The sequence below is a fragment of the Ursus arctos genome, unplaced genomic scaffold (assembly GCF_023065955.2).
Source record: "Ursus arctos isolate Adak ecotype North America unplaced genomic scaffold, UrsArc2.0 scaffold_25, whole genome shotgun sequence".
Lineage (NCBI taxonomy): Eukaryota > Metazoa > Chordata > Mammalia > Carnivora > Ursidae > Ursus > Ursus arctos.
Window position 1 is genome coordinate 25210753 of NW_026622930.1, and position 26332 is coordinate 25237084.

General features: G+C 51.0%; 2 protein-coding genes across 45 annotated transcripts in view; one reads left to right on the top strand and one right to left on the bottom strand.

Annotated features, from left to right (window-relative positions):
- Positions 1-24784, top strand: TGFB3 (transforming growth factor beta 3). The gene is made up of 7 exons (XM_026519471.4): positions 1-1478; positions 9284-9447; positions 9733-9862; positions 15647-15754; positions 17484-17655; positions 20447-20600; positions 21489-24784. Exons 1-7 carry the CDS (start codon positions 1127-1129, stop codon positions 21645-21647), a joined length of 1239 nt encoding a protein of 412 aa, XP_026375256.1. The 5' UTR covers positions 1-1126; the 3' UTR covers positions 21648-24784.
- The window catches only part of TTLL5 (tubulin tyrosine ligase like 5), a 277235-nt gene continuing 275165 nt past the window's right edge, over positions 24263-26332 (bottom strand). For 14 of the 44 annotated variants that reach the window (XM_048220021.2, XM_048220010.2, XM_057318562.1 and 11 more), the window contains one exon: positions 24263-25991. In XM_048220021.2, the coding sequence (XP_048075978.1) occupies positions 25969-25991 (23 nt within the window). In that variant the 3' untranslated portion in view covers positions 24263-25968. The remainder of the gene's footprint in view (positions 25992-26332) is intronic. The other 30 variants (XM_057318566.1, XM_048220011.2, XM_048220009.2 and 27 more) reach the window with 10 other exon arrangements.

The following is a 26332-nucleotide window of genomic DNA, read 5'->3' on the forward strand; positions in this document are numbered from 1 at the left end:
CAGTGTGTGTGCATGTGTGTGTGAGAGAGGGAGAGGAGCGAGAGGGAGCGAGGGAGAGGGAGAGAGAGAGGGAGAAGGAGAGGGAGAAGCAGCAGGGAGAGGAAGGGAGGGAAGCAGAAAGCCAAGGCCAAGGGAATGAGCAAGAGAGGGGACAGATAGGCGAAGAAGCCTGAGAAAGAAGGAATAACAGCTTTCCGGAGCAGGCGTGCAGGGAACTGGCTGCTATTTTCTTTTTCTTTTCCTTTTTATTTTTTTAAAGAGAAGCAGGGAACAGAAGCAATGGCCGAGGGAGAAGACAAGCCGAGGTGCTGGTGACCTTGGGCGTCCAAGTGGATTATTGGGGCTGCTCTCCAGGGGCCTGTCCTCCCTGCCTTGCAATTGCACGTACCCCCACTTCCCAGCCAATGAAGACGAGAGGCAGCGTGAACAAAGTCATTTAGAAAGCCCCTGAGGAAGTGTAAACAAAAGAGAAAGCATGAATGGTGTGCCCGAGAGACAAGTGTGTCCTACGCTGCCCCCACCTTTAGCGGGGCCAGCCCAGCCCAGCCCTGCCTCTCCCCACCTACTCACTGGTGATCTGACTTTTTTTTAAACATTTTTTTTCTTTTCTTTTCCATTCTCTTTTCTTATCCTCCTTCAGGGCAAGGCGAGGATTTTGATTTTGGGACCCAGCCATGGTCCTCCTGCTCCTTCTTTAAAATACCCACTTTCTCCCCATCGCCAAGCGGCATTTGGCAATATCAGATATCCGCTCTATTTATTTTTACCTAAGGAAAAACTCCAGCTCCCTTCCCACTCCCAGCTGCCTTGCCACCCCTCCCAGCCCTCTGCTTGCCCTCCACCTGGCCTGCTGGGAGTCAGAGCCCCGCAGAACCTGTTTAGACACATGGAGAAGAAACCCAGAGCTCCAAGGCACACAGTCGGCTTCTTCGCGCTCAGGGTTGCCAGCGCTTCCTGGAAGTCCTGAAGCTCTCGCAGTGCAGTGAGTTCATGCACCTTCTTGCCAAGCCTCAGTCTTCGGGATCTAGGGAGGCCGCCTGGTTTTCCTCCCTCCTTCTGCACGACTGCTGGGGTCTCCTCCTCGCCGGGCCTTGCAGCCCCCCCGGCCGCTCTCCCCAGCTTGCGCATGAAGATGCACTTGCAAAGGGCTCTGGTGGTCCTGGCCCTGCTGAACTTTGCCACGGTCAGCCTCTCTCTGTCCACTTGCACCACCTTGGACTTTGGCCACATCAAGAAGAAGAGGGTGGAAGCCATTAGGGGACAGATCTTGAGCAAACTCAGGCTCACCAGTCCCCCCGAGCCATCGGTGATGACCCACGTCCCCTACCAGGTCCTGGCCCTTTACAACAGCACCCGGGAGCTGCTGGAGGAGATGCAGGGGGAGAGGGAGGACAGCTGCACTCAGGAAAACACCGAGTCGGAGTACTATGCCAAAGAAATCCATAAATTCGACATGATCCAGGGGCTGGCGGAGCACAGTAAGTCCAAATTCTCGCTGGGGTGTCTGCTCTGGAGGGTCTGAACTGGAGTAGGGAGCTCCACAGAGGGGGCCCTAGCGGTGGCCTCAAAGCGGGGTGCCCCGGGTTCACCCACACCAAGGCTGAGGAGAGGTGATGCACAGTTGGGGCCGGGTAGGTGGGTGGGGAGGGAGACAGAGCCATTCTGGTAAGAGCTGGGGGGCTTCTGGAAGGTCGGGAGCCCTGGGGTTGAGTGGCTTGCTGAACTCCCATCACATCCTGGACTGCTCTTACTTTGGAATTATGTTGTGCTGTCCTGTTAACCTCTGTGCTCTGGCACGCGTGATGGGATAGGTAACTGTGAGTGGACGGGTGCCACAGAGGGGCAGGGCCAGCTCTCTTGAAAGCCCTTACGGCTCCATGACTCTGGAGAACTGGGTCTTCTCCCCTGTTTTCACAACTCACCGTGACACATCTGTGGTTTAGTTTTTCCAGTTTTGGGGAAGAAGAGGATACCTGCCCCAGATTAATGTCTGTCAAGCTTTTCGAAGCCCAGGCAAGGGGCAGCCTCTTGCTGTCCAGGCCCTTCAGTCTGTGCCACACACGTGACCCACGTGAGCCGTGAGCATGGTTGCACTGCTGTTCACACGTACATGTGCTTTTGGGCTTTGTACAGTAGACAGATTCATGGGCTCAAAATGGGCGGCTTCCAGGCCTGTGGACGCGGGGAAAGCAGGGTTGTGGCTCTGGACGTGTCGATGATTGCTGGCCTCCCTTCTGTGTCTGCGTGTCACGGGAAGAGTGGGTGGGAGGTGTGGCTGTGGGTGCAGAGAGGACATGTGTCTGGGAGTGTGTCCTCCCAGGAGGCTCCCGTCTGTGCCGAGAAGCTGGGAGGCTTCTGGGTGAGACGTCTGTGTGTGTGTGTGTGTTTGTACACGTGTGGAAGTCATGTGTGTTTACTGAACGGACATTTAAAAAACCTCAATACGAGAGAGAGACAGAGAGAGAGAGAGAGAGAGATTTGGCAGATGTTGAGAAACTGACAGCCCGAGAAGGAGGAATGTGAGCCACTCCGGGCCAGGGACTCTGGGAGCAACTCTGTTTGCTTTTCCTACCAGCAGGTGTCCTCGCCACCCCGACTCCCTCTTCTTCCCTGGCTCACCTGGCAGTGGGGAGTAGGGGTGGGAAGGTGGGAGGGAGCCGGCAGGGTGAGGGGGTCAGCAGGAATGGCAGGGGTTGAAAGGAACCTGGCTGAGGGGAAGGAAGAGGGGTAGGGGCGTGTGGGGGTCTGCTCTAGCCGAAGGTGCAGAAGGCCCTGCTGGGAGCGGCCCAGGCCAGATCCAGGAGCCTGTGGTTCCTGGCGAGGGCTTCCCACTCCCGTTTCCTGTGGCTGCCTGGAGTGCCTTGCCTTAGGATGTGGCTACCGTGTGGGGCGGAAGCCCGAGTAGGGGGCAGAGCGAATCCGAGGCACCCTCCCTGGAGTCCTCCAAGTGGGGCTGCCTCAGGGTCTGCCAGGGGCCTGCAGCTCCCAGAGGCACCAGCACCAGGATGGCTGAAACCCCTCAACCCCTGGGCAACCGCCAAGTCAGGACGCAGTGGCCACGAATATGGACAGCTGAGGCCTGCAGGAGAGGTCTGAAGAGAGCCTAGGGTGAGGGAGAAGGGCTCCGACCTCAATGATCTGGGTCAGGAGGTGGAGTCCCAGGGAGGAGGGGTTCTGAGTCACAAGGGCCCCGTCCAGCCTGGAATCCCGAGCCGAGAATGAATGGGCCAGATGCAGGCAAGGGCATACAGGTGCCAGTGGACATCGATTGTGGACAGAGAGTCAGGGCACGTATAGCGGGCAGTCCTGGGGAAGGTCAGGGGCAAGGGCACACAGATGCTGGGCAGCTCAGCCGGCAGCACCAGGACCTTGCAACGGGGGCAGGTGGGGGCGGCCCTGGGGCCACAGAGCCAGGTCAGGCTGGGAGCAGATCCAGCACAGGGAGCCAGATGCTAGGTGGGATCCTGCGGAGGAGCCGGGGCCCTGCGGGATACGCGTGAGGCCACGGAGGCTTGCAGGTGCAAACAGGAAGCAGGCCCAGACTCTGTGCAGCTGTTGGAGGTGACACCGAGGCTGAGCAGACATGGCCGGGCCCGCCCTGCAGCTGGTCAGGTGCCGAGCCAGCCCCGGAGAGGCAGATGCAGAGGACACGCTAATTAAAAGGAGGCAGTGGGCAGATGCCGAGCAGGAGCAGAAAGCCGTGCTAGGAGGCTTAGCGTCAGGGACGCCTGTCCTGAGCTCGTGAGGACTGGCCAGGAGTGGCACTGGCTCTGCAGCGGGACACTGGCAGGGTCTGGGTGCCAGGGCTTCTGCGGAAGGGATGAGATTGTGTTCCCTTCCACATTTCATCGTTGCCAGCGTGCTCCTGGACCCAGTGGATAGGCACTCAGAGGGAAGTGACAGTAGGAGGTGGTGCAGGGAGATAGTGCAGCCTGGAGAGTGAAGGCTGGCAGGGAGTAATTTCTGAGGGGACAGGAGAATGGGCACCAAGGTGAGCAAAGAGGGGAAGGCCTGTCCTCTGGCTTCGCCCTGTCAGATAGAAACCCTGATCTTACCTTACAGATGAGGAACCAGAAACATGCATCGGTTAAGTAATCTGCCTCAAAGAGCAGGGCCTCTAACCGAGACATTCTGCCTGCAGAATGCATGTGGTTAGGCGCTAATGCCAGTACGTAAAAGCAACATTTTAAGTCCCACCTTTAACCTTAAGGCTTCAATAGGACTTTGACTTAAGGATGAATAAATCACATACGGGACCAAGGGGATGGGGGGTAGGAGCTATTAGTAACCCTGGGGGCAGATCGCATGGGGCCAACAGGTGTGTTCTTTCTTAGCTCTGCCTGTTGTTACTGCCAGGAGATTCACACCACCACACGTGTTCTCCCAAATTCAACGAAAGGGTTTTCTTTATCTAACGAAGAGCCTCAGACCGGTTAACCAGCCATGCCAGGTGGCATTGGACAGGTCACGTCTCTGAGCCCAGTTTTCTCATCTGTGAAGTCGGAGATAATCTCCAAACGCTCTTGCAGCTGCAACAATTTTGCGTGTACATCTGGGATGATTCCACAGTGTCCGCACGGAAGGGCAAGCCTCTGTAAACCCTTTTCTCACTCGCCGGGAGTTGGCTATGTAGAGGCACCCGCGGCGGGGAAAGGTGCAGCCGCCTCCATTCCTTTGTCGTCCTTGTTATCGAGGTATCACCAGTGTGGGTGTCATTTTAACTTCTGGCCTGTAATTATCCGTGGCGGGCGGGAGACTCTTGTTTTCATCCGGGGGTGGCGCAAAGACAGCCAGCAAACCCAGAGATTCTGAGCAAAGAGAAAACTTGATACGTTGGCCTTTCTTTCCTGGATGCTACATTTAGACTGTGTTCATTCTGAAAATTAAAAGACCTTTCGTATCCCAAGAACCCACTGGTTCTCAGTGCCAGTGCCCTCTGCACACTAGGTCAGTGTTTCTCCAAGAACAGTCCAGGGGCGATGTGGGTGGGAAACGTGTGGATCCCCAGGCCCAATCTCACCCTTACAGAATCAGAATCTGCGGGCGGGGTCCTGGGGAATCTGTATTTCCAAAAAGCACCCCATTGCTTCTTAAGCCCACCGAAGCTTACGACTCAGTGTACTAGGAGTAACATCTTTAAGGGGCTGCAAACACGAGTGCCCACAGAGGCCAGGCAGCTAATGCAAAGGATCTGGAAGAAAAGCCTCAGACCAGCCCCCTGACAAAGTGCACGGGGCACTTGGCCTTGGGGTCGAGGAGAGAATAGGGTGTGTGGGAGGCTGATGGGGGGTGGGGGGAGCCAGAAGCGCCACACCCTGGTCAAAGAGGGCACCCACTGCTCAGTTCCTGCTGATTTCTGCATTTAGGAATGTGGGTCCAGCTTCAGTAGACCTTGCCGGTTCCCAGAAGTACAGAAAACCTGGCTCCTTGTCTGAATTTTCCCAGCTTTTAACCTGGGCTTAAAATATCGATGGGCTTCTACTTCAAAAATTTTTTAAATGATGCATTGGCCAAACTGCATGCTTGATACATTTTAAAGGTCAACCTATTTAAAGGTTAAGTCACTGAAGCGTGGTTTCTCAAACTTCCAGAACATCTGGAAGCCATGGTACCCTTTGCAGAGCACTGTAAACTGTGGTTCTCAACCCTGGCTGCACGTTAGAATCATCTGGAGATCTGAAAGAAAGGAAGAAAGGAAGAAAGGAAGAAAGAAAGGAGGAAGGAAGGAAGGAAGGAAGGAAGGAAGGAAGGAAGGAAGGAAGGAAGGAAGGAAGGAAGAAATCTCTGGACCCACCCACTCCAAGGTGGTCATCTGTCTTTAGGGCTCTCCAGGTGATTCTGACGTGCAGCTAGGATGAAAGAGCAGCGCCTCGCTGGGCTGCGTCTGCCGTCATTGGGAGCAGCAGGATTTTACAGGCAGAAAGGATGGATATAAGCAAAGGCACATCTAGAAGCCCTGGTGTCTGAAAACATTTTAAAGGCATGGTAGAAACATAGTCAGCTGTTTCCACATTTTTTCATGAAGACTCTACATGATTATTCTTTGCTTATTTTTCTCTCCCTAGAGCAAAAAAGAGAAAATGGCCTCCACTGATATATATATATATTTTATGTATATATATATTTATATTTATGTATATATATATGTATATATATATATATTTTTTTTGCATGGTGGAAAAAGTTGGTCATAATGTAATTTTCAAGATGGAACCTCTAGTCCAGCTCTCAATAACACTAGCGTCCTGCAGGAGCATGGACTACCCACAGAACTGAGTGGGAATGGGCTGTTGCTTGGGCCTAAGTTGGTACTCGAGGCCCACTTCATAGAAGCTCTCATTTTGTTGGTGAAACTCTGACTCTACTAGATGATCTCTTAGGGCCCCCCAACTTCCAGAGGCCCCACTTTAAGAAGAGAGGGGTGGTCAGAACACCTAGGTTCAAATACCACCTCTGCCACTCACTCGCCGTGTGACCTTGGGGAAGTCACTCACTTCTCTCCTTTGTCAAATGGTCGGTTTGACTTATTCTCCTCAAGGATGGTTAGAGGGTCAGACGGGTTGGGAAGAGCTCTGTGAAATGTAAGTGGTGTTATTACAGTTTTTTTATACTTTCAGTCCACAAATTATTTAAAACATCATCATTATTCTATGGATTTAATTGCCAAGAAGATTATATTTACATTTTCTTTTCTCTTCTAGGCAGTTCTCTTATAATCAGTCATGAGCATGTCTGAGCTTTACTTGCTGGTGTCAGTTTGCTTGCATCAACTAATTTATGTGCGGGCCTGGCCAAGACCCCTCTGGACATCGGTTTCTTCATCTGAAGAGGGTTGCATTAGATGAACCCTAATGTCCCTTCTAACTCTGCTAGAAAACTGTAGGTCCCAGGATGAAAGAAGAAAGAAAGAAAGAAAGAAGGAAAGAAAGAAAGAAAGGGAGAAAGAAAGAAAGAAGGAAAGAAAGAAAGAGAGAAAGAACACTTCCTAGGGCGCCTGGGTGGCTCAGTCGGTTGAGCATCCGACTCTTGGTTTTGGCTCAGGTCATGATCTCAGGGTCATGAGATCGAGCCCTGCATGGGGCTCCGCGCTCAGCACAGAGTCTGCTTGGGATTCTCTCTCTCTCTCTTCCCATCTGTCTGCCTCCCGCCCCCACTCATGCACTCACTCTCTCAAATAAATAAATAAATAAACAAACAAATAAATAAATAAATAAATAAATAAAATCTTAAAAAAAAAAAAAGGTCCTTCCCACCTCCTTCTTGAAATCTCCTTGAAGTTCTCACCAAGAGGAGTCTGTCTGAGGGAACGGATATCTGATTGATGGGCTGGGAGCAACAAAGAAGGGATGGTTACAAGGATGTTCTGAAGATGATCTTAGCTCCTCACTGTCCCCATGTCCTGGCCTCCTGCGGTCCTGACCCCTGTCTGACTCTGCTTGCGGGCACGTGCCATTTTCTGTTCCGTTTTCTTTTCCACAGCCACACAGACACACTCCACTCCCTCTTTCAGCAGTTACTGGAGGGACTGTTCGAACTGAAGCCGCACTGATGACAGCTCCTTCGAGAACCAAGTGTGTCAGTGCTCGAGAGGGTTGCCAGTCTGCGAGCTTCTCCGTGTCCAGAGGCTTCCAAACTGGCAAGCTGGACAAGTGCATTGCTATCACTGATGCCTCTTCCTGGTTCTGTCTGACACGGTTTAGGGAGTAGTTGGCAGTATTTGTTCTTCCAAAGCTACTTATTCATCAGGGCTTCGTTAGCCGGCATTCACACATTTGTTTTCCTAACATCTGTTCCATTAATTTTCTAAGAACCAGTGTCAGGCCCACCAGATGGCAATTTCCAGAAACACTCACTCATCCTTTCCTAAAGATCAGTAGCACATTTGCTTGTTTCCAGGCCTCTGATCCTTCCCGCCTTGTCCTTGACTTCCTACACCACCCCTCGGGGTGGTTATGAGCTCATTCCAGCCATGTCCATTATGTGTGGAATCTGGGTCTCCGAGCTTGAATTTCAAGTTCTGGCTATTGTTTCCATTTGTGTAGAAAGTTTTTCTCTGGGTGTTAAGCTGCTCAGACCTTGAGGTTGTAAAGTGTACAGGAGAAAAAGACAGGAGCTTTCTTTTCTCTTCATCTGGCTCTGAGGTATGGGAAAGAGCATCTGCGGCCTTGTGTCTTGCGGACAGGGACGAAGAGGCCAGCAGGGTGACAGAGGCTGGAATAGCATGTGCTGTCAAGGACAGAAACTCTTAGAAAGGAGCCAATGGGGATGGCCCAGCTGTGTCTGAAGAAACGTCTGCCAGGCTTGAGATGTGGGTTTTTGCCATACCGATGCTGCCTCAGTGGGTCTAAAACACAGTGTTAATGAGGTCACTGCCCTGCTCTAACACTTTCCATGACTCCCCACTGCGAATGGAATAAAATCCAGCCTCTCGGTCTGACATTTCAGCCTCCCCGTGGGCAGACCCCAGTCGGCTGCCCTGACCTTGTCTTGCGGGCCCCTCACCTGGCTGCTTCTGGTCGTCTTACACACATGCATCTTCTCCCCTCCCCGCTTTATTTCCATGGAAAATACCTTCCTCTCCGTCCTCAAACCCTTTCCTCCCACAGGGCCCACATCAAATGGTACCTCTTCGCAGCAAGTGCTCCCTGCTGTCTCCCTACCCTGATCTCTTTGCGGCAACTCCTGGGCTTCTCCAAAGGCCCTCGACACTTTCCTGCTGGTCCCATTATGTGGGTCTTTGTATTAATGTCCTCCCCCGATCTGAATCTCCTTGAAGGCAGGGGCACGACTCTTCATTTCTGCTTCCCAGTGTCAGCACTCTGCTTGGCGCCCACTGTGTGCTCAATACACACGTAATCAATGTATGACTGCCTGAAGGAACGAACACACGAATGGGTCAACCAGCTGTGAGATGACTAAACTACTAGGGGGATTTGCTACGATCTTTTGAGAATCTGTGTTTTCTTAAAGAGTAAAAGCAGGCTGGAGAGCCTGCCAGAGCTGGGATGTCGAGGCCATGGGAGGAGGGGTGATTGCCTTGACTGGCCAGTCATTGGCGCCATGTCCTGGGGCTCCCTGGTCTCGGTGCTCCTGGCTCAGGCCTGTGTGTGATTCCAGGATCACCAAGATCTTCCTCCCGCTCCCACCTTTAGGCCTGAGGCCTCAAGCCTCTCGGGAGGTCATGGGTGGGACCTTGGCCACCTGGCGAGTGTCCGTGGGCAGCACTCTGGCTCCTATGGGTCCCACTCACGCTGTCCCTCTCTCCGCTTGCTTGATCTCCTAGATGAGCTGGCCGTCTGCCCCAAAGGGATCACCTCCAAGGTTTTCCGCTTCAACGTGTCCTCAGTGGAGAAAAATGGAACCAACCTGTTCCGAGCAGAATTCCGGGTCTTGCGGGTGCCCAACCCCAGCTCCAAGCGCAGCGAACAAAGGATCGAGCTCTTCCAGGTGAGCCCCTCCTGGAACAGAAGCCACACAAACGGGAGGGCCAGCTCCTCTACCCTTCTGGGCCTGTCCTCTGCGCAGAGGTCAGCAGACCTGGCTGTGAGTCCCGCCTTCTCGGACTCTGCATCTCTGTCTGTCCTGGAGAGGATGAAGCGTTAGCTAAGGGGCTTGCAGGAGCCTTTGGGAATTTTGTTTCCCGTTGCTCCCCTCACCTGGCCTCCTGCACTGTCGCATAGGCTGTGGTGCTTGTCCTGGCCTGGGGCACTTACTCCTTTCTCTGCCTTCCAGATACTCCGGCCCGATGAGCACATTGCCAAACAGCGCTATATCGGCGGCAAGAATCTGCCCACACGGGGCACCGCCGAGTGGCTGTCCTTTGACGTCACTGACACTGTGCGTGAGTGGCTCTTGCGAAGAGGTAGGTTGACTCTTAGTCTGTGCATTTTGGAAGGAACCTCAGGTCCCTAGGTCATTTACAAAATAGAAGGCACAGGACAAAACTAGAGGAGTCACAGATCTGGGTTCAAGCCCTAGCTTTGCCACCGGCTCACTGTGTCCTTCATTCATTCACTCAGCCAGTATTTATGAACATGCCCCCTCAGCCAGGCTGGGGGAGGCAGCAATGACCCGGACCACGGAGGTCCGTTTCCCTTGGGGCTGTCGTTCCGACGGGAGAGACACATAATAACCAAGTAGGAACGTCAGTGATGAGTACCACGAGAGACAGAAAGAGGACACGGTGGCAGTGACGGGTGGGGTCCGACACGCGGTGCGCGGGAACATGTGCACCAAGGTCCGAGTGATGAGAAGGGCCAGTGAGGGAAGGTGAGAATAAGGACGTGCTGGCAGAGGAGGTGGGGAGGCGCGGGCCCCACGAGACAACAGGCGTGATCTCATCGGGCAGCGGCATGAAGGCCGACGTGGCTGGAATGGAGTGAGCTGGGGGGCCAGACGTAGCTGGGGCCGTATGATTTAGGACGTTAAGGCCATGGTCAGGTTTGAGGACTTATTCCATGTGTGTTGAGAAGCCCTGGGACGTGGAGTGAGGTGATTTGGTTTATATCTCTAAAAGACCCCTCTGGGGGGTGCCTGGGTGGCTCAGTGGGTTAAGGGTCTGCCTTCAGCTCAGGTCGTGATCCCAGGGTCCTGGGATCGAGCCCCATGTTGGGTTCCCTCCTCAGCGGAGAGTGTGCTTCTCCCTCTCCGTCTGCTCCTCCCTTCTGCCCCCACTCATACTCTCTTGTGTGCTCTCTTGCTCAAATAAATAAAATCTTAAAAAAAAAAAGATCCCTCTGGTTGCCATGAAGTCAAAGGAAGGAGCAGGACAACCAGCCAGGGCCCATTGCAGTAGCCCGGATGAGAGCAGCAGAGGCTTCGGCTAGGGCGGGAGCCGTGGGCCTGGAGATGATCGGAGTTTGTTGTCTATTTTGGAGGTCCGGCCCGTAGGACGGGCTGGTTAGGTAGGGGGTGTGAGGACAGGGCAGTGTAGGATGGCTTCTGAGGTTGTGGACAGAACACCCAGAGGATAACACTGACATGGGGAAGACTGGGGAGAAGAGCAGGTTTGGGGGCCGGTTCTGTTGGGGCCAACTAAGTTTGAAAAGCTTGGTGGTTATCCAAGGAGAGCTGTCCAATATGCATATCAAATGTCACATGTCCCAAATATCTCACCCAGTTGCTGTGTTTCCTCACCTGGAAAATCAAGTCATGGTTCCTTCCCTGCATGCCCCACAGAGCTGTTTTAAGGATCAGATGTACTTGAGAGAAGCCCATGGCTTTTATCCTGTCACACAAGAGTAAGCTTTTATTAGGTCAGATAAAGAAACTGAGGCCCAGAGAGGTTAAGTGACTTGACCAGGGTCATCCAGCCTAGATCGGAACTGGAGTCTCCTGACTGGCAGGCATGGTGTCTCATAATATCGCGCTCTGCTGTTTCTCCTCTTCCTTACTTGGGGGTACTGCCTGGACCAATGTTCAGTGGAAAGCGGGTGCCTGTGGCAGGCCCATCTGTTCCTTCTCCCCGTCTTGCCCAGAGTTTTATTCTGTCATCAGCTGCCGTAGGGGCCCAGTCCCTCCACATGCTGAGGTCCAGAGTCCCTGGAGCAGGTGGGTCCTTTCTTGTCCTTGATGTTTTGGGAAACTTGTCCTGATGTTTTGGGGTTAAGGCACTAAGGCTTGGCCCACATAATGTTTTAAATTTAACTAATGGTCAACAGTTTCCATTTTTCAAGTCAGGAAATTTCACATAAAACCTGGACTTCTGGATTCTCTAGAAAAATTGGAAGATTTCCTGGTGACGATCCACGTGAGATGAGTAGTGGCCACCCCTTGAGGTGGGGCACGTATTCTTCACGTCCCCATAGGCCCTCCAGCCCCTGCTGTTCCCCAACAGTGAGGCTGGCAGTCCCCATTTAGCACGATCTGCTGGCTCGCTTTGCTCACTTACGTAACCTGCCCGGGGTTCCACAGACATCCGAGTCTGCAAGTCCTTCTTGGAGGGGCTTTACCTGGTGGCTGAGCCAGCTGGTCAGGGGCTGGAGGTCCTGCCGCAGTTCCAGGGATACCCAGGAATCCCATCCTATCTCCCCTACTGAGCATAAAGGCAAAAGCCTGGGAGCACCCACAGGACGGGGATCTGCCGTCGGCAGCACACTTGGGAATTCTGACTCAGACGGCACTCCACCTAGAGCCTGACGTGGCTGCAGAAAGGAGAGGCTGGGGAAATTAATCTCTTAGCTTCCCTGTCTGATTTTGATCAGCTCCACCTGCATTTCTTTGAAGCCCTGGGCACTTGAAGGAGTTCTTATTTTCCCAGCTGCAGAGGTCAATGAGAAGTTTGCGCTGAGAGTGATTTCCATCTTCCTTGAGACATCAAAAAGATAATTTCGTAATAAAACCTGTGGGTCCCCCACCCACCATCCCCACTGCTGCCAATTCTGAGGTTAGTTCTTCATTGGAACCTTCAGTTCCCACTTAGGCAGATGCTTCCTGCCCCTCGCACAGGGGAATCACACACAGACCTTGACTTAGGCAGAGCTCGTGAGTCTCCTCAGAGTTCGTGGCCCCGAACAAGGCAGCAGATGGACTCCAAATGGAGTAGTTGGTGGTGTGGATTGATGGGGAAACCGAGTCACATATCTGGTCTTGTATTCATTCAGCAAACATCTGAGAGCCTACTGTGCACCAGCTTGCCAGCCTGCCTTCTGGGTCCCAGAGCTGGCTGGAGCCCTACCCAGAGTTAGGGGCCCGGGTCCTCATACCCTTGCACTATTTCTCCTCATGGTCTGCACTATCTCCCCGTGCAGACCAAGACATCCCCTAACGGCCTGGGCAAGGAGCACAGCCAGCATCATAGCTCAGGAGAGGGGGGACACTGGGAAAACACAGGCGTCTTCCCTGGTGACCTCTGTTGCCCCCTCTTTGTCCCTCTTTGTCTCTAACAATTAGGAGTGTGGTTCGGGCATCAGGTGTTTGAATCTTGGCTCTCCCCACTTACTGGCTGGGTACCTCGGGCAAGCCATTTAATTTCTCTAAGCCTCAGGGTCCTTATCTGTGTAACGGGAGTGGGTAATAATTGCTCCTGTTTTGTAGGATTATTACAAAGATTGAATGAGTTACTGCACGTAAAGTCTCAGAACGGTGCTTGGCATGTCATGCTCAACAAATGTTGGTGATTATTGCCATCGCTCAGAGTCTTCTACCTAGACAGAGCCTGTGCGCCAAGCCAGGCCGCCATCTCACACTACCACCTGTCCCCTAACCCTAACTACTCCCAACACATCTGTCTGCACCTTGACTTTCTTTCTTTCTTTCTTTCTTTCTTCTCTTTTTTCTTTTCTTTTCTTTCTTTCTTTCTCTTTCTTTCTTTCTTTCTTTCTTTCTTTCTTTCTTTCTTTCTTTCTTTCTTTCGATTTATTTATTTTAGAGAGAGGGAAAGGGGGGGAGAGAGAGAGAGAGAGAGAGGAAGCACATACCATACGAGCATGCACAGGGAAAGGGGCAGAGGGAGAGAATATCCAAGCAGACTCCTGCCGAGTATGGAGCCTGTGCGGGGCTCGATCTCACGACCCATGAGATCAGGACCTGAACTAAAACCAAGAGTCAGATGCTAGACCGACTGAGCCACCCAGGTGCCCTGAGCCTTGACTTTCTAACTCACAGAATCACAGAGCTTGCCCATGCCAGGTCTCTCTTGGCCTACCTTGAGCCCTTCTGGGTAATAGGAAGTATACTCTGTCGCCCATTTCAGCCACCCCAGCTCCTTCCTTCAACAGCCTTTAACCAGGAAGAAGACACTCCTATGGCTCCATCTCTATTCACGTCTTGTTCTCTGGCTGGGCGTCAGCTTCCTTGTTATCGTAGCCCCATCCCTGCCCACCAGAGCTAACCTTCTGGAACCGAAGTCTTCACGCTTGGCAAGTGTCAGTGTGTCCTAGAGGCTGCCCTGGCTTGGAGGAGGACAGATGAGCCTGGGTTCTGCGGTTTATGGAAGAAGGGATCCAGGCCTGACTAACGGTGACCAGAACCCCTGGGCTTGAGGCATTCTGTGCTTGCCAAGGGTGCTGAGCGGGCTTGGGTCTCTGGGGTTTTCCCTGATGATACCAGATTTCAAGAAGACCTCATGTTGGTCCCCAGGCTGGATGCTCACACAGAACGAGGGCAGCCCGGGGCACAGCAAATCCACCAGCTGGCTGAGATGCTGGTCCTGAACCCAAGGGGTCCTTTCCCCAGGACCTTTCCTACACCACAGCTTGCTGCTGCCTCTGGGTCAACAGAGCTTCCCTAGCTGAGTCTGACCCGCCAGAGTCGATGATACCAGACCCTTCCTGGTTTCCCTGCACAAAACTTCTGGATTCAGTTCAAATATTTTTCTTGTTCTTCCTTTTTTCCCTCCACTTTACTCAACCCATTTCACTAATTTCCTTGCTTCCCCAATTTTAGTAAAATGTAAACATCATGAAAAGGAGAAAGGGCCACAGCTGGCCTTCTTGCACCAGAGAATCTGTCAGCAAACCCTGGCATCTCCACATTTCCTCCTGCTGGTGCTCTCCAAGCTCGTGTCATCCGGGCCCTTGGCCCCTGGCCATCTCCTCCGGCCTGCGCTCTGATTTCACAACGGTCCTCCTAAGCGGCTCATTTCCCCCAGTGAGCCATCCACATCTCCAGCTTCCCCATTAACTGAACAGGGATTCCCAGAGAAGAAACTTCCAAGTAACTCTGACCTCATTCTGTCCTGATCCCTTAAGGAAAATATGGCCAAAGGTAACAGTGATTTTCATCTTCTCTCCTCGTGAAACTACCACTCCATTTACACCCACAATCAGGGCCCTGGCAGAAAGCCTGGCATCTTCCCTGTAGATGGACTCGGCTGTTTGTCTGCAGGTGACCTTGCCTCTAGCTTTGCTTCCTGACTTCTAATCCTATGGCTCAGACTCTGCCGTCTTCCCCCATCTGGCAGAATTTGTGGCTTTTTGAATCACTGCCTCTCTGCCCCGAAGTTCTTCAGTGAGCCCCTTCCCCTGGGCTCTCCTGATCCCCCTGCCTCCCACTTCATCCTGCCTTAGCAGGTTGGCTCGAGTATCTCCTCTCCCAACAAGCACCTCGGTAGGATGATGGTTTTCTTCCTTCTTGTATCCTCATTCTTTTGCCCCCAAGTAGGCAGGTGACAATTTTTTCCTAATACCATCCTTTGAAAATAGATGACTATGAATATTCTCCTTCAGGATGCCTGGGTGGTGCACTCCATTAGGTGTCCGGCTCTTGGTTTTGGCTCAGGTCGCGATTTCAGGGTCCTGAGATCGAGCCCCTTGTTGGGCTCCACGCTCAGCACAGAGTCTGCCTGAGATTCTCTCTCTCCCTCTTCTTCTGCCCCCACCCCGTGCGCATACACATGCCCACACTTGCTCTCTCTCAAATAAATAAACAAATCTTCTAAAAAAAAGGAAAGTTCTCCTCTATAATGCCCCTTAATTAATGCCTTTATTTGGTTGTTCATGACGTAACAGAAACACCTGCAGTGTGGTAACACGTGTGGAGGTCCACTCTAGTTTTGGTGGCACCTTCTGTCTCCTATGACCCTCGCTATTACTCAGCTCCTGTGCCTGCCTATGGGAGCAGAGGCCTTGTCAGCCGTGCACGGTGATGGGCACACTTCCCCATCACATAAAGAATGTTCTCACTGCTTCCTTGTCTTATTTTGCAGAGTCCAACTTAGGTCTGGAAATCAGCATTCACTGTCCATGTCACACCTTTCAGCCCAATGGTGACATCCTGGAAAACATTCATGAGGTGATGGAAATCAAATTCAAAGGTAACAAAATGGATGTGTATAGTAGGTGGGGGGTGGGGTTGATGAGGCAGGACAGAACAGGAGACCCCAACCAGGCCCCAAGAAAAGCAACCAAACTCCCTCACAGAGATGGCCAACTATTTTATACTCGAGTAATTCTGCATTGCTTCAAAGGCAAGGTGTGTGACTTTCAGTTTATAGATAGAATATGTTAGCGTCTAGAAGACAGTGTCATGTTGGCACGAGTGGTGCAGCCATGGGGGCCAACAATGGGCCCGCCTCTCTAAGCTCAGTCAGTAAAACGGGGATGAGAATACCTCTTTCGTAGGGTCATCATGCAAATTAAATGAGATAACAAATGTAAAACACAGTGCCGCAAACACTCAGCAAATAGTAGTTGTCTTCCCCTTCCCTAAAAAAAATGAACTGCGGTGACCAGGAATACAGGTGTCCCGACTACTGAACTTTCCAGATGTCACAGAGGCTACCTGATCCCCACCCAGGAGTCATTGGGCTTTGAATAACTGCTTTGAGGCTCAGGGGAGAAGTAGTTGAGAGTCTTTTCTGGTTTTCCAGTCTGTTTCTGAGGCGCTCAATCTCTGGACAGTCTCTGGATTTTAGGGATGTTCTCTTTTCTTGAATAGTCCCATTTTGCTAACTGAGGCACACCCAAAGCCAGGTGGTTCCTCAAGATCAAACCAACCCCGCCAGAGCCTGAGGTCAGAGGCTCGTCTGGGAAGAGGTGCATCCTCTCTTGGCTGCCGGCCCCGGGCAGTCCTCTTACCCCTTGTGGGCTTGATTTCTGCCTCCCCCCCCTTTTCAAAGCCAAGCATTTGACATCCTAATCACAGAACGTCAGAGCTCGGAAGCCCTTTGCAGTCCTTGACTATAGGCCAGGTCAGGATGAGATCCCCCCACTCTGTAAATAGTTACCTTATTCATAAAGATTCTCAGCAAAGGGAATTTTGGATTCAAGCCTCCCATTTGTTTTACGGTCCTAGTGCCCCTTCGTGGGGTCCAAGTCGCTTCCGTCACTGTGTAAATTAAGCTCCTCGTGTTCCTGTCCTTGGTGGAGATGGACAACAGCTGGCAGCTGCCTGTCACAAAATCGATCTCCTTTTAGTTGAGGCTCGGTCTAATTCAGTCCTCAGTCTTTTCCTTTCCAGATGAAATAGCAGGGCTTTGCCCCGCCGGCAGAGTTTGTTTGCTAATCTGTGTATCACATCACTCGTTATCTCCTCTGAGTGTTACAGTGGAAACACTCTGAAACCACTGGTGCGTGTGCCCGTTAACGATTATGCGGTCTAGCTCCTCCGGCTCCCATTAAAGGCATCTTAAACTGAGACACCTTACTTTACAGGGAGGACTTAGGTGCTGTCTTGACCAATGCGGAGTATATGAGGAAACTCACACCCCGAGATTCTACGTCTCAGAATCTAAACTGATAGCCCAGAGCAATGTGTTAGCTAGGGGCCCAGGGTGCTTCATGGAAGCTTCTTGGGCCCAAGATCCCGGGAAGCATCTTGGAAGGGCTCTCTGCTCTCTGGACAATTTACACGTGGGAGTCGTGAGGGGATCCAACCATGGGTGCCTCATGAGTTCCTGTGACACTGGTTCCTCCACCTGGTCTTCTTCCCCTTCTCAGCCCGACACGAGCATGGCACCTGGGCAGTGACGGGATAGAACAGGAACCCAGCCTCCACTCTGCCTTCCTTAGACAGGAGATTGTCCTCCTCTTTCCCTTCTGCAGGTGTGGACAGCGAGGATGATCATGGCCGTGGGGACCTAGGGCGCCTCAAGAAGCAGAAGGACCACCACAACCCTCACCTCATCCTGATGATGATTCCCCCGCACCGGCTGGACAACCCGGGCCAGGGCGGGCAGAGGAAGAAGCGGGCCCTGGACACCAATTACTGCTTCCGGTGAGCTTGGGCCCACTCACAACCAGGAACTCCTGAGCCAACACTTACTGTGTGCCTGCTGTGGCTCAGTCCCTGGGCCTAAGCTGTGCTAAACGGGGGTCCTGGATGCTAGTCACAAACAACTCCAGGAAAGAAGATCTAACACTTCTTACCAACATCTTCCTGTTTTTCCGGAGCCCCACTGTTTTTCCACAGCCCAGCTCTGTGAGGCTCTGTCTGAAGCAAATGAGTAGGAGAGTGTTGCTAAGACAGTTTGGATCAGAGACTTGGCCGAAGCCTCTCTGTAGTTCCTGTGTTGTAAAGTACTTCTTCGTGTGTTTTTGCATGAGGGAGATGATGCAGGACTTCCTTTTTTTTTTTCTATTTAAATTCTAGCTCGTTAACATATAGTGTAATATTGGTTTCAGGAGTAGAATTTAGTGATTCATCAGTTACATACAACACCAGTGCTCATCATAACAAGTGCCCTCCTTGTTACCCATCATCTATCTAGCCCATCCTCCCACCCACTTCCCTCCATCAACCCTCAGTTTGTTCTCTATCATGAAGAGTCTCTTATGGTTTGCTTCCCTCTCTCTCTTTCCCGCGCTTCCTGTATGTTCATCTGTTTTGTTTCCTAAATTCCACATATGAGTGACATCATATGGTGCCTTTCTCTAACTGACTATTCCACCTAGCCTAATACTCTCTAGTTCCATCCATATCGTTGTAACCGGCAAGATTTTATTCTTCTTGGTGGCTGAGTAATATTGCATTGTATATATATACACCACCTCTTCTTTATCCATTCATCCGTCGATGGGCACTTGGGCTCTCTCCATAGTTTGGCTATTGTTGATAAAAATGCTGCTATAAACATCAGGGTGCCTGTACCCCTTCGATTCTGTATTCTTGTATCCTTTGGATAAATACCTAGTAGTGCAATTGCTGGATTGTAGAGTAGCTCTATTTTTAACTTTCTGAGGAACCTCCATACTGTTTTCCAGAGTGGCTGCGACAGTTGAATGCAGGGCTTTCTCTGAAAGCAGTGCTCAGTTCCCTGTGAGCTGTCCAGTGGTGCCCCGGGTGAGGGGAGATAGGGCAGTCTCCATGTACCAGGGGGATTTGAGCTAGTGAAATTAATGAACTAATTCAGGAGTAGGAGGTAGCCACCATGAAGAGAGAGAAAGAAAGAGCCTCTTCTCTTCTATAGTTCAGTTCCTCATTTACAAGGGAGGGGATAAGGCACACAGCAATTACTACAAGGTAGAAAATGAGCACACCCACGAGAAGGTCTGAAGTTCTGAGTGCTTTAAGGATCTGGAGCAAGCAGCTGATCTGTGGGTGCAGGAAAGGGTTCAGAAGGGCGCAGAACTTGAACCTCCGCGGACGAGTGAGGTTTGGGCATGGAGGGAGATGGGAGGAGGAAGGAAGGAACACGAACGGGTCAGTTTGGCTGGAGAGGAGAATGCCTGGAGCTGGCGAGACTGAATTAGGAAATCTTTAGATCTAACACTATGCCTTATAAGGAGCAACTGAGTGAACTAGCGATGTGGAGCCTGAAGGTGTAGTAGAGCCAACGTAGCTGGCCGCCAGCTGTCTGCAGGCTGCCATGTCCGTTTGTTCTGTGTGGCTCATAATCAGTTAGGAATGGATGCTCTTGGCTGCAAGGAACAGTGGCCTAAACCACAAAGGATTTCTTATTCACAGGAAGCCTGTAGCAGCAGGCTCAGGGTTGGTCTGGCTGCCTAATTATGCCATTGGGAATACAGGCTCGCTCTCTGCAGTCTGCCATGCTTAGGATGTTGGCTTGCTTTTCATCTTCTTGCTTATGGTCACAGTGACTGCTAAAGCTCCAGGTATCTTGTCTGTGTTCGAGACAAGAAGAAGGGAGAAGAGGCAGAGATGGCAGCTTTCCTCTTCCATCTGTGACTTTTATAAAGAATCAACCATTTTTGCCAGAATTTGCCCTTACCTTCTGCATACTTCTTATGTCTGATTGGTCATCGCTGGGTTACATGACCACCCCTACCTGCAAGGGAGGCCAGGAAAATGAGTATCTGGTGCTCCAGACTTTCTAATGGGAGGTGGCAAGGGAGAAGGGGGGTAGGAATGGCTTTTGAATAGATAAATAAGAGTGTTTGCCATGGTTCACCCTTGGAACCCACAGGAAGCCAGATTTTGGAAGGAGTAAGTTCTAGGTCGCAGTAGACTTTGACATACAGGCTAGATGCCCACTTGGCAAGGGTTATTGCCAAATGGATTTCTGCAGGGAACAGAATTGAAATGGCCTGATAGTTACACTTGGGGTGAGTCACGAGTCTAACAGAAGGATACACTTTGATTCAATGACCTCTAGATTCGGTCTCAGCAGTCTCACGTAGTAAGCAAGCTGTGTGAGCTTCGAGTTCATGTCTCGTTGGGCGCTCACTGGGAAGGTCACAAGAAAACCAACCTCAATGACACTGAGCTGGCTACGAACACGCATTCGGTGCTTGGTTTTATGTGAAGCAATTTATGTCTCTGCGTTGACCTAGGATATAAAAGCAGGCAGGACCACCTTTGCCTTTTCTCTTCCTCACGCATCATCCGTATCTGCCTATTACGTCCTTGGGATCACGGTCTTCAACACAAGAAAATGCTTTTATGGTATATAAGCTCAACGCCCTTGAACCTGGGATTCCATTGATTAGGGCCACCTCTTAGGGTGACCAGGAAGGACTCCAGGTACAAATATGAGGGCCGTTGGTGAGGTTGTTTATATTGGTGGTTTCCTGCAGGTTGATGGTCTATAAATGTTTTTTTGTTGTAGCAATTTGGAGGAGAACTGCTGTGTGCGCCCTCTCTACATTGACTTCCGACAAGATCTGGGCTGGAAATGGGTCCATGAACCTAAGGGCTACTACGCCAACTTCTGCTCAGGCCCTTGCCCCTACCTCCGCAGCGCGGACACAACCCACAGCACGGTATGGAGCGGGGCGATGCCATGTGGGGCACTGGGGCCGCGCCCGCCGGGCCACTCGTTCACACGAATGCTTGAGGACTGAATGTTGAATGAGCGAATGGTGATCCAGGGCGAGTAAAATCCCTTTGCTGAAGGTTCTGATCTTGGCACCCTGGCCCGACTCTGCCTCGCCACATTCTGCCCTTTAAAATTTCCTCCATGGTTTCAACCAGACTTTTTATTCTGTCTAAAGCTTTTGTACCATCCTGGAAATTAATTCACGGCCCCAGCACACCCTGTACTGCACATGGCCAGCAAGGGATGCTGGGGCAGAAAGGCTTCTACCCTCAGCGAAAGGACTCAGGGAATTCCAGCCTCTTGGATGTAGAAGAGACATTTTGAAAGACAATGCAAAACACAGAGAAGCAGCTAATAAGAAACAATGGGAAGAGAAAGGGAGAGAGGGGGAAGTCAGGACTCTGAAACTAGCTTGCCTTTCTTTCCCTCAAGGGGAATCAGAAATAGGGCAGTCATTTGTGAAACGTATTTCCTGATAGCTCACGATTTCTGCCCGTCTGGGGCTGCACACTCTGGCGCTTACTCAATGGCCCAAAGCAGCATTTAGTGAGATCACGTCTCCCCGAAGTGACCACTTACAGCTAGCAAAACCAGTAGAGGAATGTTTCTTAACAGCAAAGAAAATTTCATTATCCATTTAAAGTCGCCCACTAGTTGTTATCAGCTTATTAAGCTGATCACGCTCACACAAGTACAGATGTTCACCCAAACCGAAATAGCATCCATGGCCAGTCTCCAGACCTGCTGTCTCTGGAGCAGCCCCCAGAACTTGGTAGAGGGTTCTGGGCCTGAGGCTTGGCCTGCCACCCTCTAAATGACGTATCCTCCCCAGGTGCTGGGACTGTACAACACTCTGAATCCTGAAGCATCCGCCTCACCTTGCTGTGTGCCCCAGGACTTGGAGCCCCTGACCATCCTGTACTACGTCGGGAGGACCCCCAAGGTGGAACAGCTGTCTAACATGGTGGTCAAGTCCTGTAAGTGTAGCTGAGACCCTGCCTGCGACGGAGAGAGAGGACAGAGGACTGCCACCGCCCGACCGCCTGCTCCTCGGGAAACACAAAAGCAACAGACCTCACCTAGAGGCCTGGAGCCCGCCACCTTCGGCTCCAGGCAGACGGCTGAGACGGAAGTTCCCTTTTGGGACATTTCTCCTTCTTGCTGGCTCTGAGAATCACTGTGGTAAAGAAAGTGTGGGTTTGGTTAGGGGAAGGCCCAACTCTTCAGAATACACAGATTTTCTGTGACGTAGACGGAGGTGGTGGGGACAGAGGAAGAGGGATGGCAAGTCGACATGGGACGCATCACGCGGCAATGGACCTGGGATACCCTAGGGAGGAGGAAGGGCAGAGAACGGCCGGGACAGGGCCAGGCCGGAAGACACTTCTGAGGTCAGATGTGCTCATCGCTGCCCCACATCTGCTCTAGGGAATCGGGATGACATTATACAAGGCAAGCATTTTCCTTCAGAGAGGTCACCTAGACAAAGTCCCAGAACTGTATCTCCTACTACCTGGGATTAAGGATGAATCTGTAATTTTGCAAATTGTCCTCTCAACATCAGTCAGCAGCACCAAGGGTCATAAAGGGAGAAAAACCCGGGGAATGTAGTTCCCGGGCCGTCAACTCTGTGGGGCCATCTGGATATGCTGACCTCAGAAGCAGAGAGTGGGAACGAACGCCTCCTGTCTGCCCTCTGGGCCCCTCCTCTCGCCTTCTTCCTCGATCGTGTTTCCCCTCGGACGTATGGCTAGACACCTTCCAGGTCAGGGCGCACATATTTGGATTTGGGGTCTGTGCAGTCTTGGGGCATTATGGGTTCCCCTCCCCCTCCCCCCAGACCCTGTGTTCATCTGGTGTTCCTGGAAGCAGGTGCTAGAACGGATGAGGCGTGCGGGGAGGTTGCGCATGCGCCACGCAATGACTTGGCCCCAGACACGTAGACTGAGATATAAAGACAAATACAAATATTACTCTCAAAATCTTTGTATAAATAAATATTTTTGGGGAATCTTGGATCATTTCATCTTCTGGAAGATTGTCTCTAGAACAGTAAAAGCCTATTCTAAGGTGTAAGTCTGACCGGATAAATATCCTTGATTACTCTTTTCTTAATCCCACAATCATGTCTACTAACGGGCACCTGGCGCCGACAATCTCGAACATCGAATGCCTTGCTTAGTGCGAGTACCCTGGACGGTGGGACACTGTGCTGCCTTCTGCCGTCTGAGAAGACTGAACTGTTTGTGTTCCCTTCCTTCTCGTGGAGTATTTTGTTCTCAGACACACAGAGGCAGTGGCTCAGAGTTGCAGAAAGTTGTACGAATTTGGCCTACATTTAACTGTGGGCAAAAATGCACTATAAATGACGAACACCGCCATTTTTTAGATCTAATCTCACGCTCCAGATCAGTTGAGAATTAGAGAAACGGTCTGTGGCAAATGGCCGAAGAAGATGAGGGTTATTCTGTTATCGGGGTAAGCTTGCCAGGAACCCCTTTGTCAGTGATTTGGGGACGGGAGAGGGCGAGGAAGTACAATCCCATAGTTCTCTTTTGCGGTCATAGACCCCAGAGCAATGCATAATTCCACTGTGGTACTAATGTCCACCTGAAGCAACCATCTGCAATGCGTGAGGAACCGTCTAGCAGCTCCCAAAACAACTGTTCCTCTATTGAAATCACCTTACCGTTGGTGAAAAAGTCTATCTGGAGCTAAAATCTGCAGGGTGAAGGGTCTGTGTGGTATGTTCTTGCCTCTGTGTGTGTGTGTAGATGTGTGTACCTTGCTCCTTCTGGAATTCTCCTGAATTGAACTCCAGAGTTTGGTCACCAAGACTTTCTTTCCTGCTTGGTCCATGCCCAGCCAATTCTAAGAGCTTCTCTCTCAGGCTTCATTGCCTGTGGCATCCGTTTACTTCCACTGTACTTGGGGGGCTGTGTCCCTGCCCTAAAATCATGGTTGCCGGGACTGTGTCCATCTTACCCAAGGGAGCTAGCGGGCCTGGAGAGGGGATGAAGCATGCCCAGCCCTTCGGCTGCAGAGTGTCTTCATTGTGATCGCTATTCTCGAGTTTCAGTGGGCACGAGAAACACCCAAAGTGTTTATTAAAAATGTACGATTTCAGGCTACAGCTCTAGAGATATCTTCAGTCCTGGGGGAAGGTCTAGGCTGCCTAAAAACCACATTTTGAGCAGCAGTGTCTTATATCTGACATCACTGGTCCTTCCTTGAGGCTTAAATAAGGACGAAGGGACCAATCTTTTTGACCCCAGAATAAACCTTCCTTCTTATCCAACCTCATAGGACATCACTAAAATGTTGGCCTGTGGCTCATCCTAATGAACCAAGGCAATGAGTTATGTTTCCTGAAGTATCCCAAAGAACACAGAACACATTGTGATTCCAAATGTTCTTTTTATATGAGAGCTCTATTCTTATCTTTATCAGCAGATACAAATATGGGCGGGCGTCTCAAGTCCAGCCTCTCCATTCCACATGTCACTTAGAGGCCCTATAGAAACTTGAGCCACTGTCCGTCTGTCTGAAAAGATACACACTTGTTTTGGGGGAGGGGAGGGAGGGACACTGGAAATGACACCATTGTTGGAGGGGGAAATCATATGATCAGTCTCGTTTATTACCAAGAGAAGTTCAGTACCAGTAAAAATGACACGGAAGTATTCGGTTAAATGAGGGAGAGATCTGCAGTCTGGTCTTAACAGCTGATAAGCACACGGGGAGTGCAAGAGGGAATTAGCCTCAGGATCCAGTTCTAATGTTACCTAGGGCAATTCCAAGCAGTCAGTTGGTCTCAAAGTTCTTTTCCTGGGCTCATGCCCTCTTATCCTTTCTCATATGATCCACATGCCTTTTTTCCCGGTTCTACACATCACCAGGGAATCATGAAGGAATCCTGATTTGTCTCCTAACCAATTCACAACCAGGTTAGCCAACAGTTAGGATGGTCCTCAGACTACTAACCAGAAGTCCCAGGAACATCACGAATACATTTTCTCCCCTCCCTCAAGCGACAGTCTTCATCCCTCACAAGCAAACAAAATGCTTCCATGTGCTCAAACCTGTTTGCATTCACTAAGAAGTCAATAAAGTCCCTTTTCTCTCTGCCTTGTTGGGTGTCATTATTCCTTTGGGGTTTGAATGCTGAGTCTAGAGTACCTGGTTGTAGAAAAACCCAGACTCTGGATCCTCCCCCAGGAACTCCCCAGGGTAGCTATCAGTCCTTCGGTGGGCCCTGCAGCCCCACCTTTCAACCATTTTCTTCAGGAGAAGCCAGAGAGGGGACCAGGGAAAGGTGAGGAGAGGGAGCAGAGGTCAAGTGGAAAGGCATGCTGTCGGGGGCTGTGCCACCTCATTCTGCTGAGGATCCCTGGAGGACCTGTCTGCCGCGGGCTGATAATGGAGACGTGTGCACACACGCACTTCCCAGGTACAGGAGCTGCCTGTGGGGAACAGCCTGGACCCACCAGCTGCCGAAACCAAATGGAAGGATAAGACATCTCTTTAGTTCACATTCCTAAGACAAAGTTTAAAAAATTGCCCAGCAATGAAAGAAAACGAGAAGTTGGTCCCATTTCAGGCTTGTTTGTGAATACTGATTGTTGGGAAATTAGTAAATGGAAAAAAAGAAAATAAAAATAGAATTACTTTATTAATTTTAGAAATCAGTAATTCCAAAGGGTGCCTTTACCATGGCTCCTGTGGTCAGCAGCACACCGACTTTTCTTCACTCTCTGAGAATCTTGAGATGTATGCCCCCCCACCCGAACCCTTAGAAAAGGAAAGAACAACTTTGGTAGATAATGTTGTTGGGATTTTAGGCTTGTAGGAAGTAAAGCTTAATACTGCAGTCTGGAGAAGAAGAGGAAGCAAAATGCAAATAGCCAAAGAGCCTGTTTTATATCATCTCTGTGCGGTAGCAGGAGAGGGACAGAGAAGGCCTAAGCAGGTCGGGGGCATGGGGGGTAAAAGGGATAAAAGATACATGTGTGCTCTGATGGGGTATATAACGTATCAGTCGAATGTCCCCACTGCCAAGTTCAGTCAAAACCCAGCTGACGTGTTTTCCCGTCGTCTCAGTGAAAGTCTGGATTGGCTGGTTGGCAACAATCTACTGCCACTGTTGCTTGAAGGCTCTGGGGACTGAGGCAGCAAAAAAAAAAAAAAAAGAAAGAAAGAAAAAAAAAAAAAGTACCATGGACCCCTCGCAGCGCTGGTGGATGCTTCGGCCTCGGTCACCCCCCCGCAGGAGCCGGGTTAGCAAAGAGCTTGTACCTGTGTGCGGTGACGGTTCATCTTTTAGTGTGAGCAGGATCTGAAAAAGACAGAACCAGCCGCTAAGTGACCTACATGAGAGTGTGGGCTTTTATTTACAGCAACGTCTGGTACAGTTCACACCACTGAAGACCGAAGAAGTTGTGGCCACATAAATGCTCACCTTGAACCTGAAGACTTTTCATTTTAACCAATTTGTTGGACACCTTTCTAACACACTCCGGTTCTGCTGCTTTTCTGTCTACTTCTTAGTTTCTTTTCTTTTCTTTTTCTCCTGGATAAGAACATTTTAACTCTTTCACTTCTTAATATAAAGCGCTGAAGATGTTAACCTTTTCTAGAAATGTAAGGCCAGCGTTGTTAGCATTCAGTACTGAACTG

Excerpts from the sequence above, each read along its gene's own strand:
- TGFB3 (XM_026519471.4), top strand. The coding sequence starts at position 1,127 with ATGAAGATGCACTTGCAAAGGGCTCTGGTGGTCCTGGCCCTGCTGAAC. Across the intron at positions 15,755-17,483 it reads GATGGAAATCAAATTCAAAG|GTGTGGACAGCGAGGATGAT; the intron begins GTAACAAAATGG and ends TCCCTTCTGCAG. Across the intron at positions 17,656-20,446 it reads GACACCAATTACTGCTTCCG|CAATTTGGAGGAGAACTGCT; the intron begins GTGAGCTTGGGC and ends TTTTTGTTGTAG.